At 44.0% G+C, this 20,170-nt stretch overlaps 1 protein-coding gene across 1 annotated transcript in view; it reads right to left on the reverse strand.

The window, feature by feature from the left end:
• LOC307030154 (protein kinase C-binding protein NELL1-like) overlaps positions 1-20,170 on the reverse strand; it is a gene marked incomplete at its 5' end in the record, with an annotated part of 327,739 nt that overhangs the window by 88,423 nt on the left and 219,146 nt on the right. The window contains 1 exon segment of the mRNA XM_079666422.1: positions 1,833-1,958. Within this exon segment, the coding sequence (XP_079522548.1) occupies positions 1,833-1,958 (126 nt within the window).

Raw genomic sequence — 20,170 nt, forward strand, 5'->3', positions numbered from 1 at the left:
CACTTCTCCGGAGAAACATTGAGCAGCAACCAAGCACAGCATATTCACTCTCGAGAAAACATGTTGCTTTAAACCCTCTTCCACGGAAAAACAATGTGAAACCAGAACAGGTGTCACTGCAATGTTGAAATATAGCTTCAGCCAAAGAGGATCATTTTATGCAGACAAGACATTAAAATACCGAACATGCTGATCATCCCAACCTCAGTTTGCTTTAATTCTCCATATTTAGATTTCTTATAACTAAAGAGACACAGTCTCAGTTGTAGAGTCCCGTGGAAGGCAGTTGGTGGAAGCTAATGTTTTCAGACACATTTAGGAGTAAGCATGGCAATGGCATGCAGTCATTTAGGCGTAGAACTGACAAATTATTTTGACTTTCTAAGGTGGAATGTAAGAGTATCCAATCAACTACTCAAGATGTAGGCACACTTTTGAGTGCTTGAGTTTGCCACAACTGTGACTGTTTAATGTGATGAAACAGATTTTCATTCCCTATTTGTTCCATGGCTAAAGAATAGCGGCTCTGTAATGCTATACTGAGACACAGTGGTGCTTTGAGCTACATGCTATAACAAACAATGACTGAATCCAATTGTTCACCCTTGTGGACTAATCCCTGCTCAATGGGGCAGAACTTGCTTTAAGTGATTTTATAGATATGAACTGACCCTGTAAACATACTTTTTTTGAAACTGTTTTTATGGAGTTGTTTTTTGCAGAATATGCAGGACTTTAACCATTTTGCCTCTTGATGATTAAAGTTGTATTTGATCCCCTCTCACAAGTGCATGGTCTTCAGCTTTACACAGGAACTCTACAATGTATACGGTAGGAATGCAGTTTCCTTTTAAATGAGCTGCCAAACACAATATTATATTCACATTAAACACTCAACTCAGGTACCCCATGGGAAAAAATGTTGGTGTTAAACGTGCTTTACATATCTCTATATTTCATGTGAGTAGTAAATACGAAAACAGAGATGAGCTTGCAGGAACTGTCATTAGTTTTGTGGGTATTTGGTGATAAATCAAAGCACTGCATAGATTGAACTGTCAACGATGTGATGACAGATCTCCAAGGGAACATGGATGTCTGCCTGAAATTCAATTGGAATTCATCCAAAATGTACTGGTGACGCAAAATAAAAAGTCAGGGAATTTTGGAAATGATTTAGATTATTGCACTGGTGATCATGGACATCTATACCAAAATTTAATGTCAACCCATCTAACATTTGCATAGATATCCTATCCTTTACTATCCCTGGAGTCCTGCCAATGTGTTGCTTAAATGACTTGCAAAACAACCTGGGATTGAAGAGGAGCTGGGTGTTCGTCAACCTGTCAATATACTAGAAACTAAGTGAAACCTTCCACCTCACTAGCTACCAGCTGCTTAACAGGCTGCAGAGCCATCACACACATCCAACTAAATCTCTTTTTTTTTCTTTTATATACAGTATTATGCAGAAATATCTCACAATCAGTGCTCGCTTTTTCCCCCTCAGTCACAACTGTCAACCAAGACTTGCCCAAACCGGGTTGAAAACAACATTATAACTTTTCAGAGATGCAGGATCCCATGGGACTCTTCAGGCAGTTTCAAAGCTGATTTCACAGAGTTGCAGAAAGTATGCTATTACTAAACATCACATTTTGTTCACATTTTTTAAAACATCAGCCGTTCAGGTCAATCCAGGTCAAAATAGTAGTGTCTACTGATATTTGCTGATGGTCAAACAAGCCCTATGTAGATATTATTTCCTTTGCATCACAGATGTAAAAAAAACAACATCTGATGAGTCAGCAATGTGTGTGAAAACGTACCAGTGCAGGAGTATTCGTCCACTCTGATGAAGCCGGGCAGACAGTCACAGTGATGGCTGCCGGGCAGGTTGACACAAACCGTGTTGGACTGGCAGTAGTGCATCTGGGTCGCACACTCATCAATATCTGCGGACAAACAGAGAACATACAGTGGATTATTACAACTACAAGTCATAAACTGCATTTTGAGGTTTATATTGTGTGGGTTTGAAAAACACCTAGCTGCCATATTAGGGTTTTGTCATAGCTCCAAATGACCCTTCTTACTCATTAGGGGATAGCAGGGAACAGAATAATAAAACAAGAAGGGTTGGTAACAAGGAGATATGATACATAAAATGGCCATATGAGAGGACATTAAAACAAAGTAAAGGAATACAAGGAAATGGTTGGAAAATAAAAGATAAGTAAATGGGAAAGATAATGCGATAAGGACTAATAAACTGAAGAGGACAAAGGACAGCAGGGAGAGCAGCATCGTTGCTGACATCCGTAATGTTCGGGTAATATGATACATTAAAGCCTCTCTTCATTCACAGACTCTCTCCCTCTCGTCCTAATGTAGCTTGAAAGACACCACTGTACGAGCACTGAAACACGGAGCTCAGGGAGGCATTAGCTCAGCTGGATGACTGCTGATGAAATTGGATCAGAAACACACAAGGGAGGTGTTATGTAGAAGGGCCTGAATGTGTGTGTGTGTGTGTGTGTGTGTGTGTGTGTGTGTGTGTGTGTGTGTGTGTGTGTGTGTGTGTGTGTGTGTGTGTGTGTGTGTGTGTGTGTGTGTGTGTGTGTGTGTGTGTGTGTGTGTGTGTGTGTGTGTGTGTATGAATGTGTGTGTATACTGTACAGAGTTTTTATGTGGACGTGAGCAGCAGAGAACCGGTTTCCTGAGGCTAATAGGCCTTTCCACCACTTAAGGGACTCCGTATGCTACACTTAAGGGAAGGAGAGAGTGAGGAGTATTTCCATATCCTCTCCTTGGATAAATACATTTCAGCTTTGAGGTTTTCAGCTCACAATTCACCTTACAACAGAATGAATTTGTATGAAGTGTATCATTGACTTACATGCAACACCCTGAGGGTTTTTTTCCTCTGCAAATGTTGTCCCTGGTGAGAGTACAGTAGGAGTATTGAATTGCATAATCAGAGAGAGACCGATCATGTATTCAGGGCTACTAAAAACCTCGCCGGCCTTCATCGTACACAGGCATTGATCTGCCACATCAAAAACATGGAACTTAGCAGAGTGCTTTGAGGATGCAAAACACTACCTGAATCCAATTTCCATCGTGTCCTGAAGTGCTAGGCTACTCATTTGATTATCCTTTATTGGCGAAAGGCAGCAAGGTATTGTTCATGGCGGCTAGCCTGCGATGTTTCAGACACGCAGCCTCAATTTAAAGTGGAGAGCTTGCGGCTTTGTCAGCTTTCATTAAAAGTGGGAAATGCATCTACTGTCATGGCTGATGCATGATGAGGCATTCTGATCTATTTCCTGACAACTGTGTGTGTGTGTGTGTGTGTGTGTGTGTGTGTGTGTGTGTGTGTGTGTGTGTGTGTGTGTGTGTGTGTGTGTGTGTGTGTGTGTGTGTGTGTGTGTGTGTGTGTGTGTGTGTGTGTGTGTGTGTGTGTGTGTGTGTGTCCTCTGCAGCCTCCTATTGGAGTGTAGTAGCAGGTGAGGTCTGCTGACAGAACTGGATCTGTCATTTCACACGGGGGGAATTCATTTTCCTGGATTTGCCGGTGTGTCTATCTCTGTCCCCCCCTATACTCCCTCTACCCTCAGTCCCAGACCTCCTCCCCCTCCTCCCACACCTCCTCCGTCTGAGCTCAGTTTCTTCATATGTCTTCTGCTTTATTCATGCTGTGATGTAGGTCAGGGCTGGGAAGAGGGACGGCTAAAAATAAGACAGGATAGGACTCTGTGTGCATGGGCATGTACGAGTGGGGCACGTGTGTGTCTGTGTGTGTCTGCGCCTACTCATCCAGTTGTGTGTCCGTTTGTGTGCATGTGGACAGTAGGATATGCATATCCCGTTACTGTACAAAGTTAATGGTAGCAGCATTCCAGCATACGACAACTTTGTGCCTATGCTCAATTAAACACTGTGTGTGTGTGTGTGCGTGCGTGCGTGCGTGCGTGTGTACGCGCGCGCGTGTGTGTGTGTGTGTCTGGCCACTGCAGTTGATCATTCTCTTTAATACGTTTATGTGTTGCTCCGTTTGCAGTGTTATGTTTCCTTATTTGAACACATGAAATGCAGAGATACATTTTTTTTACCAAAAGCAAAAGTGCTTATCATGCACATCGGTTCATTTCAGAATAATGTATGTTATATGTTTTGATTATAATTATTGATAATTAAAGTGTTCTCAAAGCTGGTAAAGGTGCAGCTAGTTTGAATGACTTTGTATACTGCAGGGTAGCTTGTGATTTTACTCCAGGTGTAAATAAAGTCTGATTTAAGGGTTGATTATATTTCACATAATTAATCAAAATCTGTAAAGAAAAAACTAAAGGTACACAATAAATGTAGTGGAGTAAAAGTACACTATTTACCTCTGAATTGTAGTGGAGTAGAAATACAAAGCAACATATAAGTAGCAAAAGAGTAAAGTACAAGTATCTCAAAATTGTACTTAAGTGCAGTACTTGAGTAAATGTACTAGATACTTCTCACCTCTGGTTTTGGCAGAGTTTGACATACAGATGAGTATGAGTAGAATATTTTTGAAATGCATTTATCTTGTGAGCGGTGTTATTTAGGATAGGAAGAGACGCATTATAAATGTGTTTAAAGATTTAGCAAACGTTTGAGTGCATGCTCAAAATGTACAATATCATATTTACTGAGTACAGAGGATTGTTATATAACCATTGGAGTAGTCATATCGCTGTTGGATGGAAACAGATTCGGAGATGCAATACTTCAAAAGTATTCACCAGATATTCGTCTCTTTTCCAAAACATTAAACATTGGCGCAAGGAGATTATGTGTTTGTGTGTGGGTTTGTGTTTGTGTTTGTGTTCCTGAAACCCAGTTTTCAGCGTGTCCTTAACTCAGCAGGGTGTTGTGAAAGCTCATGAACACGGTTCTGTGGAATTTAGTTGAAAGATGTAATGGTTTGGCAACGGAACAATTGATTTAATTTGGGGAGGACTCAAATCATAATCATCATCAAACACAAACCACCGCTAAGCGAGGAAAGAAATAAGAAATATGTTAACTAATTCCAAATATTAAAGTTGAGTATGGAAAGTATAAATAGTCAGAAAGTTGGTATAACTTCTAAATGAGGTGTTTCTAAAAAAAAGTTGAAGGCAATTTTGAGAAGTGTTCCGAGTTGTGTTCTTTCAGTATAATTTCATTAATGCCTTAGTATTTTCCTGTGTTTCTCATAGAACCTGCAGTATTTGCCCCAACACAGTCTATTTGGTATGTTGTATTAGAGCTGACTCTGGATTTTACAAAAAACAGTAGTTCATGTAATTTTAGGTTTTTTTATTTTCTGCAGACAAGGCAAGGACTAAAATGCAAGAAATGTCAAGGTGAATGTGAAAGAAAAAAAACACCCTCCTTCCAAGCCCCCAATGCTGGTCATGGTCACAGACACCTTGCCTTGCCTTGCATTGTATGTAATGTATTGAACAGAAAATATAAACAGAAATCATTCTGATTTAAAAAAAAATACATATTGTCCCAAATTTATAATTTCAAGCATAGTACTTTTATGTCCTAAAATACATCAGTTATTTGTAGGAAAACATACATACAGAATACAGAACTGTGAAACTCCCCCTCCAACATGTAACAGTAATTAACGGGGTCAAGTTTCGGTAGAAGTAGCGTTAACCCATATGGACACCTGTTGAAAATCCTTAAAAGTGTACATGGGAGGTGGAACAACGTCATTCACCAAGGTCAACCAATGGGAAACAAGGGTGCTTTAGGTTAAAACATTTTAATAGAATGGTTGCTCAATAGCATTATTCTGGGCAGTGGTGGAAAGTAAGTGAGTACATTTACTCAAGTATTGTGTTTAAGTACCTTGATATATTGTACTTTACTTTAGTATTTCCATATACTTTATATATACTACTCCACTACATTCAGAGGCAAATATCGTACATTTTACATTTATTTTCACACTCACGGTTACTTTATAGATATAAAAACACATGATTTGCGGATATGGTATAATGCGTATAGGCTACTGTACGACTAATCCACACAGTATTTCAAGTATCTACATATGGTTCACTTTGACCAACGACAATACTTAAATGCTCTTTCATTTACAAAACCTGGTAAAATAATAACTATAGTAACACAATACTGTGAAAATATCAATTCTGCATAATGAGTAATTGAAATTACATTCAGCTGATAATTCTTCTATATTTGTTTTGTTGAAATGGGCCATTGTGTCGAATGAGTACTTTTAACTTGTTGTACTTTTAGCACATGCTGATGCTAATACTTCTGTACTTCCAAAGTACTCAGTCTGCCTCCTGCAAAATTCGAGGTGCCCAGTACGTTGACGACCGCGGGGGCAATGCCGGTAGATCGCGATCGAGTCCTTGATAAAAAATAAAAAATCCAGCTCCGTTAACAAAACTGGTTTTGATCCCTCCTCCCTTGGCCTCCCTGCCACCTAATTTGCCTTATTTCCAAAGCAAGCGTCGCTCTGCCAAAGAAAGGTAACGTGAAGAGGCATTATCGGAGTGTTCACAAGGCATATGACAGCGACTTCCCTCCGAGTAGCGAGTTGAGAAAGAGAAAGGTCATGTATTATTGCTACAAAAACATTATCTTGCCGTCTTAGTGTCGCCAACTCGTTTCTAACATGCAAAAAGACAAACAAATGCGTCTCTGGTCGGTGTATTTTCGACTTTTCCAATCGAGAAGAGATCTATCTCCCCCGTCTGTGTGCGAGGGGGCGGGGCAGTTTACACACACGCGGCTGCTATGCAGCAACACACGGAGGAGATGGCGGAGAGAAGCGCTCCAAGGTGTGGTTAAATGTTACCCGTCTTGAGGTGGACAATGGGGCGGTAACACGAGCAATTTGTCTAAACATTTAGCAAAAGTGCACCACATTCAGACGGAGGAATGCACCGGGTTCGATTGTCTTTCTAGTAGCGCTGTAGCCCCATCCACGAGTAACGTTTCCACGTCAGGTGTTATGTATGCTAGCAGCAACACACGGAGTTAACTCAATGATACAAACATGGGTTAATGATTAGAGGTAACTGAGTTGTTTATTTTGTTAAAGTTTCAGCTATTCTGTTTACAGTTCTGTCATCAGATTATTTAATACGATTTGTTAAAACATTGTTGTTTCTTTTGATGTGAAATATTATTTATTTTATTTAAATAACAAGCAATGTTAATTGTGTTCACAATTTGTTAAGTTAATTTAATAATATGTATTTTTGAATCAAGTATTCATCTTTATTGTCTTCATTGTTAGTTTCCACATGCCTAGAACAACCTCAAGCTAAATCTAAAAGTTGATGGCTAAATAAGAGCGTTTGAGAAATTGTGCAAGGCATACAGTAATAGTCCGAATAGTCGATTAATCGTTTCATTAATCGATAGATTAATTGATTATCAAATTAGTCGTTTGTTGCAGCCCTATTGTAGTTATCCCATGTATAAATAAAACGTGTTATTCAGCAACCCTTGCAATTTGGGATTTTATTTTTGGTTGGTAGAACTCGGTGAGCTGGTCATTTCAAAAGTAGCTCACCAGCCAAAAAAGTGTGGGCACCCCTGCGTCTAAACCATTCAGAGCTAGTGTTAGGTAACAGGACCAGACTCTTCGACCCGCCCTGGACCAGTTCTTCCAAAAACAGATGACACACTCATAATCTGAGTCACATTAACTCATCTTTAATACAAACAATTTGAAAGTACTTATACGCCTTGGTACTGGAACAAAGCTGCTAAAACACTTGATGGTCCTCTCTAACTGAACGATGTAGCCCGAACACAAATCAGCACCATCAAATATTTTATGTGCACAATTTAACAGAAAATCGACTCCTGCTAAAGCATTTATAAAATAAAATAAAATGACTCAACCAGAGCTGCTTCCATCCGAATGTCAACAATCCTCCTGATATCTCATCACTGTCTGCCCCCCCCCCCCCCACACACACACACACACACACACACACACACACACACACACACACACACACACACACACACACACACACACACACACACACACACACACACACACACACACACACACACACACACACACACACACACACTTTCCATCTCTATTTTCATGAACACAGAAGTTAATCTCACCCAGCAATTACACACTATGATAATTGAGGCTGGCAGGGAGCATTGCTTTGGAAAGGGAGATGGGATGTTTTATTTTTTCCTCTAATACATTTGGTGTAAACAGCTTATCAGCTTTTATTTTCTCATTTGACTTCACTGAAAGACAATAACAACTGCAATAGTGTGAGAGAGAATAAATATTTTCCAATTATTACACAAATGATTATGTTTAAATGAAAGTCAATGATATCAAAAACTATTTAACAGTGGAGCAGCAGTTTGTTTGAGTTAGGCTAAAGTTAGCCAGTCTCTGGGTTACAGTTTTGGTATTATTTTATTCAGTAATCCATTCATTTGTTCATGACATCGCAGCAACTACTCCAAATAATTGCCTTTACGTCAATAGCTTGGTGGGGGCATCATCATCCTTGATTGTGTTTCTGTGCTTTCAATGCAGAGACTGGATTGGATGTACAGTACAGGCTGCTAAAATACCCCCTAAAATAAAAAAAATTCAAAGTTGGACCTCTGTATGTTGTCGCCCAGGTTAAAAATTAGCTGTTGTGATCAATGAAAAGCTCCAATGTTGCTAATGCCGTGTTGCATACAGTATTTTCTTTTTTTGGAGAAGCTTTTAATGATAACGACTAGGGATGCACCGAATATTCGGCCACCGAAAATTATCGGCCGAAAATTGTTAAAAAGGCCCTTTCGGCTTTCACCGAATGTCAGAGAACAGGGTTACGTTGATCATACTCCGCATATTTGTCCGGGTGTTTTGATTTCAAGTGGTGGAGTAATCCCGAAGTGGTGAAAGTCTTTGCAGTTACACCCCCTCGAGAAATGTCAGCTGAACACGTTTTACAAATCGCAATCCGCGCCTCTCTCTCTGATATTTTTAAATATCTCCAAGCGGCAGACATGTTGGCTGTGAGCCAGCCGCGAGCATGGTCGCGCGCCGTGCTTGTCGCCGCGTTTTGATTACGTCATCACAACAACACGTTAGGTTACCAAACTTATAGGTGCATTTGTTGTTGTTGAAGCCCTGGCTGTTACAGTCTTTATTTACACTATTTTGTTGTAGGCCTACCGGCCTAGATGTTTATGCAGTTTTAAAGCACCTTGGCTTTGTTCTGAATGCACTTTGTTGTAGTTATCCTACAGAGAAAAGAAAATCCACTTGACTTGGAATTAATGTACTGTATGCATTCAAAAGTGCTGAATAAATGTTTTATGGACCCATAATAGTGATTATTATTTAAGTTAAGTTTTGCCATAATCATGTCTTTTTCCATAATCAGGTAGCTGAACAACATTGGTAAAAAATGTATACATTATATATATATATATTTCTATATATATATTTCTATATATATATTTATATATTTCTATATATATATATATTTATATATATATATATATATATTTATATATATATATATATATTTCTATTAATCATTTTCGGCCTTTCGGCATTCGGTTTTCGGCCAACTGTTTCCTATTTTCGGTATCGGTTTTAAATTCTTATCAAGGTTTTATTGCTTTTTTAATCTATACATTAACATCTCTTTTATTTAGTGATATATTGCCTGTTCACTTTTGCATACATGAGCACATGTTCAGGATTGTATAGTTGTTGCCCTTACTGTCCTGTTTTAGCAATTTTGGGTTTCAGAAACTTCAGTTTTTTGGGATGTTTTCATATTTTCTGGAAAAAGGCATTTCTCCATGTGTGTGTCAGGTGATTGACAGGCAATAACGTCTAATGAAATGCAGTTCTCTGACAGCAGCACAGTGAAATTAGCATAAAAGAAAACGTTTCTTGTCATCTCAGTGATGTACTTTTATCCCTGTATGATGTTTTTCTTCCTGTCTAAAAATGAACAGCGGAAAACGGACCCCGTCTGAAGGAGGAAATTGATCACAACCAGCAATTACATACCATGATAATTATGTGTTATACAAATGTTGCTTTCACAACTTTGATTTGTGAAGGAGGAAAATGAGCCGAGGATATCTCCCACTATGCTCCATTGTTCCTGCAGCAGTGGGAACACAGGACTACTGGCACAGACTTGAAAAGAACTGCAGTATTATCCTTTAATATGGACTCAACCCCGGAGAGGAACAAATGACTTTCATGACGGGGGTTTCATTTCCACAATGAGGGCGCACAGAGGCCTCAAATGGCTGAACTCAATGACTAAACTCTCTTATCTTTCAATGCTATGAACCAATCAAACACAACAACAACAAACAATCAGCATGCAGCGCAGGATGCTGTGTGTCCCTGCTTGGAACCGGGGGACAAAACAGAACTACTGGTGCATTTAATTAGAGAGCAGCGGCTCTTATCATCATCCCTGTCAAAGAAGACGCATACAGAGCAGGAAGTGGATTAGAGCGTGCTCAGGAACATGCTGTTTGCGTTGTCTGTGACGAACCAACTCTCAGGTAGGAGAATGATTGTGTGGTAGAAGTAAGCAGTGTGAGCAAGGTGTTTTCTTTCTACTTGTCCCTTTAAAACTCACAGAGCTGCACTGACAGACTCTCAGAGAGACACTATGAAGACTGAAACTGTGACAGAGTCCTTCTGACAGACATAGCGGAGCAGTTTATCTTGATGACAGGTGCTGTGTGTGTGTGAGTGCCGGCTGTTCACACAGGTATATTTACTGCAAAGCTTAGAAAGGTACTCCAGGGTGCCCGCTAACTGAAATAAATCCATATCAGGCAGAATAAGGCGGTGCAGTGTGGGCCTTTTGCTTACAGTTTAACGGACTACTGCACAGCGGAGGTCTTATTTTTTCATGTATCCTAAATGTAAACTGAATTTGCTTAGTATTGAAGATGGACACAATCTACTGGAGAACACTCTGGTGATTTACAAAAATATTATCAGCATAGAGTTTAAATCTGCGCAGCAATCAAAAAGACATCATCCTGACAGTGTTGCAAATACTCATATGGCAACATAGATAGTCCAATTTTGATAGTTTGGAAGTCCAATTTTGAGGTGTCTAAGATTCATAATGTGGAAACAACATGGATGTTACAAAGAAGATGCAGGGTTTCCACCAGCTTATTTTAAGACCTAAATTGATCAGGGACATTTTTTTGTAAATTAATTTTCCAGATGTTTTTTAAACTTTAAGGTTTGTGATATGGGTTTGTGATATGGGTTGTGAACATCTTTAAACACAATAAACTCAGTGCATATGTTGTGTGTGGCACTAGCGATTGGGTTTGAAATACAAAGAGCTCAAGAGAAAAAGCAAAAGTGTGTGTTTGTGTCGCCTGTATGAAGTCAGCAGTAAAGGTATGGCTGTGAAAGAAACAGTTCAGTATTATAGTTTGTTTGAGCAGAGCTGAGTGTTTCAGTTAGCAGTAAAGAGTAGGAGGATTATGGACGAGTTGCTCTGATTACTCGGAGCTCATGTTAGTGCAGACCTGGCACACAGCAGCTGTGGATGTGGGTTGTGAACATGACAGCTCATTGTACAAATATGTTGTATTCACTTAGACAAGTAAGTCAAATTTGGGATACAAAAGCTCAACAAAATGAAAATATTTTACTCCTCCTGGTGTCAGTTGAAACACCTGTGAGTTTTCTATGAACATGATACCCAAAGAAATAACTGTGATTCAGCTTTTTTACTCACAGTAAGAACAAATGTTATTTTTACTGTTTGTTTGAACCATACTATTCCCTACTAACACAGTTATGCAGGAACCTTGTAAAAACCATACATGCAGTGTCTTACAAACACACAAACCAATCAGAGGCACATTCTGAGATGCACTGGGGGTACTTGCACACAAACAATGGTGTCCTGTGACAGGCTGGTAATCAGGAAGTGCTATAGATGCTGTGGAGTTATGAAGACAGGGTGAGAAGCTGAGAGGTAAACACAGATGCTGCCAGAGGGGAACAGAGTGAAGCCGTAGTGCTGAGCTGTGTACTCATAATTGAAATAGTACTTTTTCCTTTGTTTAGAGGACACGAGTACCGTCGCAGTCAAACGGACACATGCTCTTGATTCCAAAAAACACGTTTTAATAGCTTGCAGAAACACACCTATTCAGATCAGTAGCCTACATTTAATGTTATTAAAACAAGTCAAAGAAAATGCAATTGGCCATGAAGCAGTTTTGATCCAGGAACAAATAACAAATATAATTACAGGCTGAATCACCCCCTTTTCACTGGCCTCGGTTTTTGAATATGATTCTGCTCTTGTCAAATCAACATGCCTGAGAGCCAAGGGAAGCCAGTTAAAAGGGTGTTGCAAAGCGACACAATCAGCATCACTGTTTGAAACCAGTCGGAGGTCAAAAACAGGACACAGGGCCCGAGGGCAACTCAATATTGAAACCAACACATTTTAACACATTGCTAAATATAGATGATTTGACACTAAGCCTGGCCAGTCATACAGTGTCTGCTTTTTCAATAGAGCTGCAACCATTGATCATATAATTGATTATATGAATAACAGCAACAACAAAAATAATTTGCTTATTAAAAAAGTCATTTTTCCTTAAGAAATGGTACAAAGAGCTGTTTTCAGCCCATCAAATATGGAGATTTCCTGCTTTTCTCAGTTTTGTATCCAAATAATCAGAAGAACTCTGTGTTTGAACAAACAAAAGGAAAAAGACAACACTTTACAAACTGGGATGGTAATCTGAATAGACCGTGATTAATTGATTATTCTTGAAACATAATTTGATTAATCAATAATGAAAATAACTGCTTGTTCTACCATGATGAAGTATTCAAATAACTGTACAAAATAAGCTTAAGAAATAGCTAGCCAGCATCACACACAAAACACACCACTTTGCCTCGATCTTGTGAGTTTAAGATAAAACAAGGCAAGTTTATAAGTTGTGCTGTGAAACTATAAGCCTTCTGAATAACGTTTTTCAAAAAATATACTAAATATTGTGTTGGTGTGCATTTTGTTTTCTACTGCCATCACACTGTGCTTCAATCAGATCTACTGTGTGTACTTGTTTTCCTTCAGGCAGAACCAGCATGAATGGCTTTGCTGTATCAATCTAACACACACACACACACACACACACACACACACACACACACACACACACACACACACACACACACACACACACACACACACACACACACACACACACACACACACACACACACACACACACACACACACACACACACACACACACACACACACACACACACACACACACACACACACACACACACACACACACACACACCCTTGATTGACCCTGTGCAGGACTGTGGGCAGGGCACAGCAGCAGATGGTTGAATTTAGCTCTCATTGTGTCAATTCACATAGACACAATCACATTTATCAGAAAGGTCATCTTCATATAATTATGCAAGTTGAAATGATAACTTGTTTCAGATTATTGGCCATATTCAAACATTAGTAACCAGTTGCTAGGCAACGGTAATGTCACAGCTAAAATATCTAAATTGACATCCCATCAGTCACCATTCACTGTGTAGCCAGTGCTTGAATTGGAATAAAAAAGGTGCCAGTACTCTAAATCAGCAACTGTTTCAGGTCAATGTATTTATATTGCCCAAAAACAAGTATTTGGCTCCAAGTCATATCCTATGATGCTGGTGGGTTTGTCTCTTTATTGTATATTTTAGAAAGGCTCAAATGACTCAGGGTGCATCTGAGATTAGAGGGGGTAAAGTGGTAAAGTGCTATTTTTATAAGAGGGGAGTGGACCAGACACCCTCTAGGGGGGTCCGGGGGCATGCTCCCCCGGGAAGATATATATTTTTTTAAATGTTGGACTTAAATGCATCAATCTGGTGCATTTTGAGGGGGAAATAAAGAGATTACACCCATATGAAACATAACTGTATACATTTAAATAATATTAAGTACATGGCCATAACCAATATCATACCATATCCAATATGAAAAAACATTGAAACTTGTTTATTTATTTGTTTTTGGTTCATTTATTGTGAGTGTGTCTGTGCTCCGGAATCAGCCTCTCCTGTCTCCCTCCGCTCCCCTCTGCTCCTCTTTGAGGCAGCAGCAAAGACTAGTTTTAGCTCTCAACAAGTTTATCCTGCCTTTTTTCACCTAGTTAACATTTTATTTTTTATTATTCATGCATATTTTACTAACCACTAACCCCTCAAATGGAAATATATGTTTACGTAAATGGCGACAGAACCGTTTGAGACCCACTGAGATAACTTAGACTAAGTTAACTATCTAAACACTCAGAGAGTAATTTACCTCACCTGAGCTGTCGTTATCAGCCTCTCAGTCTGACAGCAGAGGACTCTCCCTCCACCTTGTTGTTGAAACAGCTCCTTATAATATCCGTTAGCGCAGCTAGCTAGCACCAGATGCTAACAACAATACACGTAACCGGTGCGCGCTATCTCGCTCGCTCACGCCACACATACACTAACACACACCCTCCCGAGCTTGAATGACACACAGAGACCAATCGAGGGCGAGGGTATGATCTGAGGTTACCTACTGTAACCCCAGCTTCTATGAGTAAATGGCGCAGCCCTCTAAGGCTATCGCTATTGGGTAATCCCCCTGCGCCCCCGCGCAGCACTGAAACACTTGTAGTCCACGCCCACCCGCAAGGTGGGCCCCACCCTCGGGCCTCCTTCCGGTATAAATAGGAAGGAGGCCCGGCAATCTGCTCCCATACCAAATAACTTTTCTTCAGCTATTCGTAGAGCCAGTGGGGCCCAGCGCTTAGAGGGCTGCGCCATTTACTCATAGAAGCTGGGGTTACAGTAGGTAACCTCAGTTCTATTTCGTATAAGACTTCGCCCTCTAAGGCTATCGCTATTGGGTTAAGGGCGAAGCATGATGTAGTCTGCGCCCCACTGGGTCCGCCCGACACTAGAAGCACAGACACACCTGCTCAATAACACCCCATGCCTGTTGTGCCATGCGTAATGGCGCATCACCGTCCCTGGAACATAGCAAAACATGCCTATCTTCCCGACGGGGTGAAGGCTGGGAACAATACATTCCGGCCGCTGTGAGAAAGTAGAGACGAAGGTCCCACCTTGCCCAGCGATCATAGAGGGGGAACAGCAGCTCTCTGCGTGTCAGACAGGAGAGCGCCCAGCCAGATCCCTGACGTCACTTACTCTGACCAGGCACTCCGTACAAAGTGTGTCAGAGGAAAAAGGAACATCCCTCCTATAAGAGGGAAAAAGGGCCGCTCTCCGCGTGCCGAGAGGCAGGAGAGAGGCGCACAGCTGGCTCCCTTACCTCACTCACTCCGACAGGACACTCAGTACAGGGTGTGTCAGAGAGGAATGGGAGACATCCCTCAAATAAAATTGAATAAACGAACAGGGGGAAGACCAAGATGCAGCAGTGCAAATATCTTCCACTCCACATTCCTCAGTGCAAAGCCGTGGAGGAGGAAATTCCTCTGGTGGAGTGCGCCTTGATGTTCTCCGGGGGATCCACCCCAGAGGAGACATGCCTGTGACACAGCCTCACACAACCAGTGTGACAGCCGTTGTGCAGACAAAGGTTGCCCGATCGAGCGCTCTCTATAATGCACAAACAGGCGCTGAGAATGGCGCAAGGCAGCCGTGCGCGCCACATAGCAAGACAGCACGCGCACAGCACAGAGGAGATGAGACGTGGCTTCTTCCTCCGACCTGTAAGGAGGGGGAAAGAAGCCACTCTCGACTCTAAAGAGCTTGTGATGACCTTTGGCATAAACGCCGGGTTAGGGCTTAAAACAGCCGAACTGCCATCTCCTTGGATCCGGAGGCATGACGGAGCCACAGAGAGAGCAGACAAATCACTCACCCTTTTCGCTGATAGAGCCAAAAGTAATACTACTTTGGCTGATAACAGTTTAAGGGGAACCTGGTCTAAAGGTTAAAATGGGGCTTTGCTTAGTGTGCGTAACACCAAAGCCAAATCCCACTGATGCGCCAGTGCGCGTGACACAGGTCTGAGTCTCGTATACTCCTCGCACAACACGGCTGCTGCGCTCTACGAGCCCCTCGGTTCAATTCGCCGGGAATATACATTGCTCTGATAAGAGCAACAAGTGTCGCGCCCAGAACAGCAGCCGCCTGGCTGTATTCAGAAGCTGCGCAGATCGTACTCCTCCCTGGCGATTGAGGTATGCTGCTTCCATAGCCGTGGCCTGTTGTCTGTGCAAATCAACACATTGATTGTACAACGGGGCGACTCCTCCGTTCTTTTCCGAGATTTAGAAAAATAGTGGGGGTAAAAACCGCGCAAGACACTGTTCCTGGGATGACAGGAGTGTTTCTTGTATCCCATGGAACTGCTGGGGGGAGAGGCTTCTCTGTGAAGTGCCGTAATGGTCGTCATGGTGACGAGCCACGCCAACGACGCCGCTGCCCGTGAGGCAAAAGGGCTGCGAGGGAGTTTCCACACGCTGCATTTCACTCCGTCTCTCATCATGAGGCGCGTACACGCCCAGGGGATGAGAGGTGTGTGCATGCTGTCCACACGAGGCGTTATAACGGTGCTCGTGGGTTATTATGACCGTGTGTAGGAGGCATATCTGGGACAGAGGAATGCCGCGAGCTCTGCAGTCTATAAACCAATAAAACAGCAGGCTTCTGCAGCGAATGAACCACCTCTGGAGTGTCCCCCTGTTGGAAGAGACCCAAGGGTATCATCACGTCACCAGCTGACGCCAACGCCGAGCAGCTGCGTCACGGAGAGAGCTGTGTGGGTTGTGACACGCCGGAGGAGAGCTGTCAGTTCCTCCCCTCGCTGCCGCGAAGGTCGCGCTCTCATGCTGGCTGAGTTTAATTCCACTCCCAGATAAACGATTGTCTGAGAGGGAAGAGGACAGCTCTTCTTCCAATTTATTATGAAACCCAGGCTTTGACAGATGCGATACGAGATGTACCGTCTGTAAAGCGACTTCCTCCCTGGGGCGAGCCAGCAAATAGCAGGTCGTCCAGAGAAAAACCACACTCTCATCCCTCCTCTGTGTAGTGGCTCCAGCCTTCTCTACACAAAATGCGAGGAGCCAGGAAATATCCGAACGGCAGACTATTGTCTGGTCTGATATTCCCTGAATGGAAAAAGTAGGAATTTCCTGTGTTTTGGGATGATGGGTACGTGGAAGTATGCATCCTTCAGGTGGAAGTGAAACAGTCGTCCTGGTGAACACATTCCAGCACCTGTTTGATCGTCAGCATGTGGAATACTGACAGATCGAGGATGTCTCATTCCGCCAGTCTTTTTCGGGATTAGAAAAATAACGGGATTGAAAACCCCTGATTTTCCTCCCTTTGAGGAACCCTGGAAATATCCTCTTTCAACAGGAGTTCCAGCAGCTCGGATTGGAGCGCAAGACATAGCTTCTGGGAGGACAGGAGTGTTTCCTGTATCCCATTGAACTGTGGGGGGGGGGGGGGGGGGGAGAGAGGCGAACTGCAGGACGTATCCTCTGCTGATCAGCCTGCTCATCCATCTGTCCATCAGACACACGCGCTGCCACTCTGAGAAACACTCTAAGAGTGGGCGCACATGATCGAGATGTTCTGTGGTCGTCATGGCAACGAGCCACGCCAGGGAGCCTCCACACGCTGCGTTTCACTCCGGCTCTCATCATGAGGCGTGTACACGCTCAGGGGATGAATGGAGGTGTGTGCAGTGCTGCCCACATGAGGCGTTATAACGGCGCTCATGGGTTTATTATGACCGTGTGTAGGAGGTGTATGTCGGACAGAGGAATGCCGCGAGCTCTGCAGGTTATTAACCGAGGTTAAAACCGGCAGGCTTCTGCAGCGAGCCCTGCTGTCTACTTAATCAACAGATTAGTGGCAGCCGGCTTAATTAGCGAGCTCTGCAGGTTATTAACCAATAGGTTAAAACCAGCAGGCTTCTTGCAGCGAGCCCTGGCGCCGTGGCGCTGCGGGCGCTGCCGCTGGGGGCACTCAGCCTGGAATACTGCTCATTCCCCCGTTCTGGCTTCTCTGTGATGCCATTGCCCTCGCCACCACTGTGAGGCGAAAGGGCTGCGAGGAAGCCTCCACACGTTGCGTTTCACTCCGACTCTCATCATGAGGCGCGTACACGCTCAGGGGATGAGTGGAGGTGTGTGCAGTGCTGCCCACATGAGGCGTTATAACGGCGCTCATTGGTTTATTAAGGCCGTGTGTACGAGGCGTATCTCGGACAGAGGAATGCCGCGAGCTCTGTAGTTTATTAACCAACAGGTTAACCCCAGGCTTCTGCAGCGAGCCCTGCTGTCTACTAATCAACAAATTAGTGGCAGCCGGCTTAATTAGCGCGCTCTGAAATTGATTAACCGACAGGTTAAAACCAGGCTTTAGCAACGAGCCCTGCTGGCTATTAACCGACAGGTTATAGGCAGCTGGTTTACACAGGGCGTGAGGCAACCCCAGGTGGGCTTGGAGCGAAAGGGCTGCCGGGGGCCTCCACACGCTGCGTCTCACTCCGACTCTCATCATGAGGCGCGTACACGCTCAGGGGATGGATGGAGGTGTGTGCAGTACTGCCCACATGAGGCGTTATAACGGCGCTCATGGGTTTATTATGACCGTGTGTAGGAGGTGTATCTCGGACAGAGGAATGCCGCGAGCTCTGCAGGTTATTAACCGAGGTTAAAACCGGCAGGCTTCTGCAGCGAGCCCTGCTGGTAATCAACAGATTAGTGGCAGCCGGCTTAATTAGCGAGCTCTACAAATAATTAACCGATAGGTTAAAACCAGCAGGCTTCTGCAGCGAGCCCTGACGCCGTGGCGCTGCGGGCGCTGCCGCTGGGGGCACTCAGCCTGGAATACTGCTCATTCCCCCGTTCTGGCTTCTCTGTGATGTGCTGTAATGGTCGTCATGGTGACGAGCCACGCCATTGCCCTCGCCACGCTGCGTTTCACTCCGGCTGTCATCATGAGGCGTGTACACGCTCAGGGGATGAGTGGAGGTGTGTGCAGTGCTGTCCACATGAGGCGTTATACCGGCGCTCATGGGTTATCATGACCGTGTGTAGGAGGCGTATCTCGGACAGAGGAATGCCGCGAGCTCTGCATGTCTACTTAATCAACAGATTAGTGGCAGCCGGCTTAATTACCGGCTCCGCTTCCTTGGAGGCTCTCGCGGAGCAGACCAGGAGCGGGGAAGCCTCACTCCCCTTTGACTCGCCGCCGGGAGACCCTGTCTCTGGGGTGGCAGGGGAGCGGAGACGTGGGACGGAGCCCCTGCAGCCGCCGAGGCGGTTGCTGTGGCCGTCTCTCCGCTTGCGGCCTCCTGTGGCCGGCGTGGACGCCGCGGCGGCTGCGGGCGTTGGTGTGTGGCAGCTCAGCCGACTGGAGCCAGCTGTACATGCTGGCGAATGCCGTCCACCTGTTCCGCGGCCGTCTTCATGGACTCCACCATGGCGTGGAACTGGGGTCTGAACAGCCCGTCCGGGCTGATTGGAGCGTCCAATAGCACTTTTCTGGCCGTCTCCGTAACAGACGCCGCCGCGCTGTGGTGACGGAGAGGGGGAAAGCATGTTCGGCCGCCAAGCTGGCACCCTGCTCCGACTCTGTCTCCCCCGTCCGGGGGAGAGGAGGGAGGGGAGAACCGAACGGTGAACCTTGGAGGGAGGCAGGGCAGGAGTTGCTTCGGACTCCTGCCCGGCACTCTAACCCAGGGACATGAGGCCCCGTCCGCGGGCTCGTAAGCCTGGACGGGCCAATCGTCCTCCTCGGCCGCAGCAGCAAGAGTATCCGCTCTTCGCTTCCTGTCGCCCGAGGGGAGACGAGCGCAGTGCATGCTACCTGCTGGTTTAGAGCCGTGTACGCGTGCTCTGACCCCCGGCAGGATTCGCATACTGCTTTTATCTCTGCAGGTCATAACTCATTATGAACCCAGAGCCACATGAGGGACAGTCACGGACGCAGTTGTTGGTCATGATGATTCTCAATTGCTGTGCTTCAGTAACTGTGCTGGTTTGCTGAAAAAAAGAGGGAGCAGATTGCCGGGCCTCCTTCCTA

This window comes from Notothenia rossii (genome assembly GCF_949606895.1).
Source record: "Notothenia rossii genome assembly, chromosome: 2".
NCBI classification, from domain to species: Eukaryota; Metazoa; Chordata; class Actinopteri; order Perciformes; family Nototheniidae; genus Notothenia; species Notothenia rossii.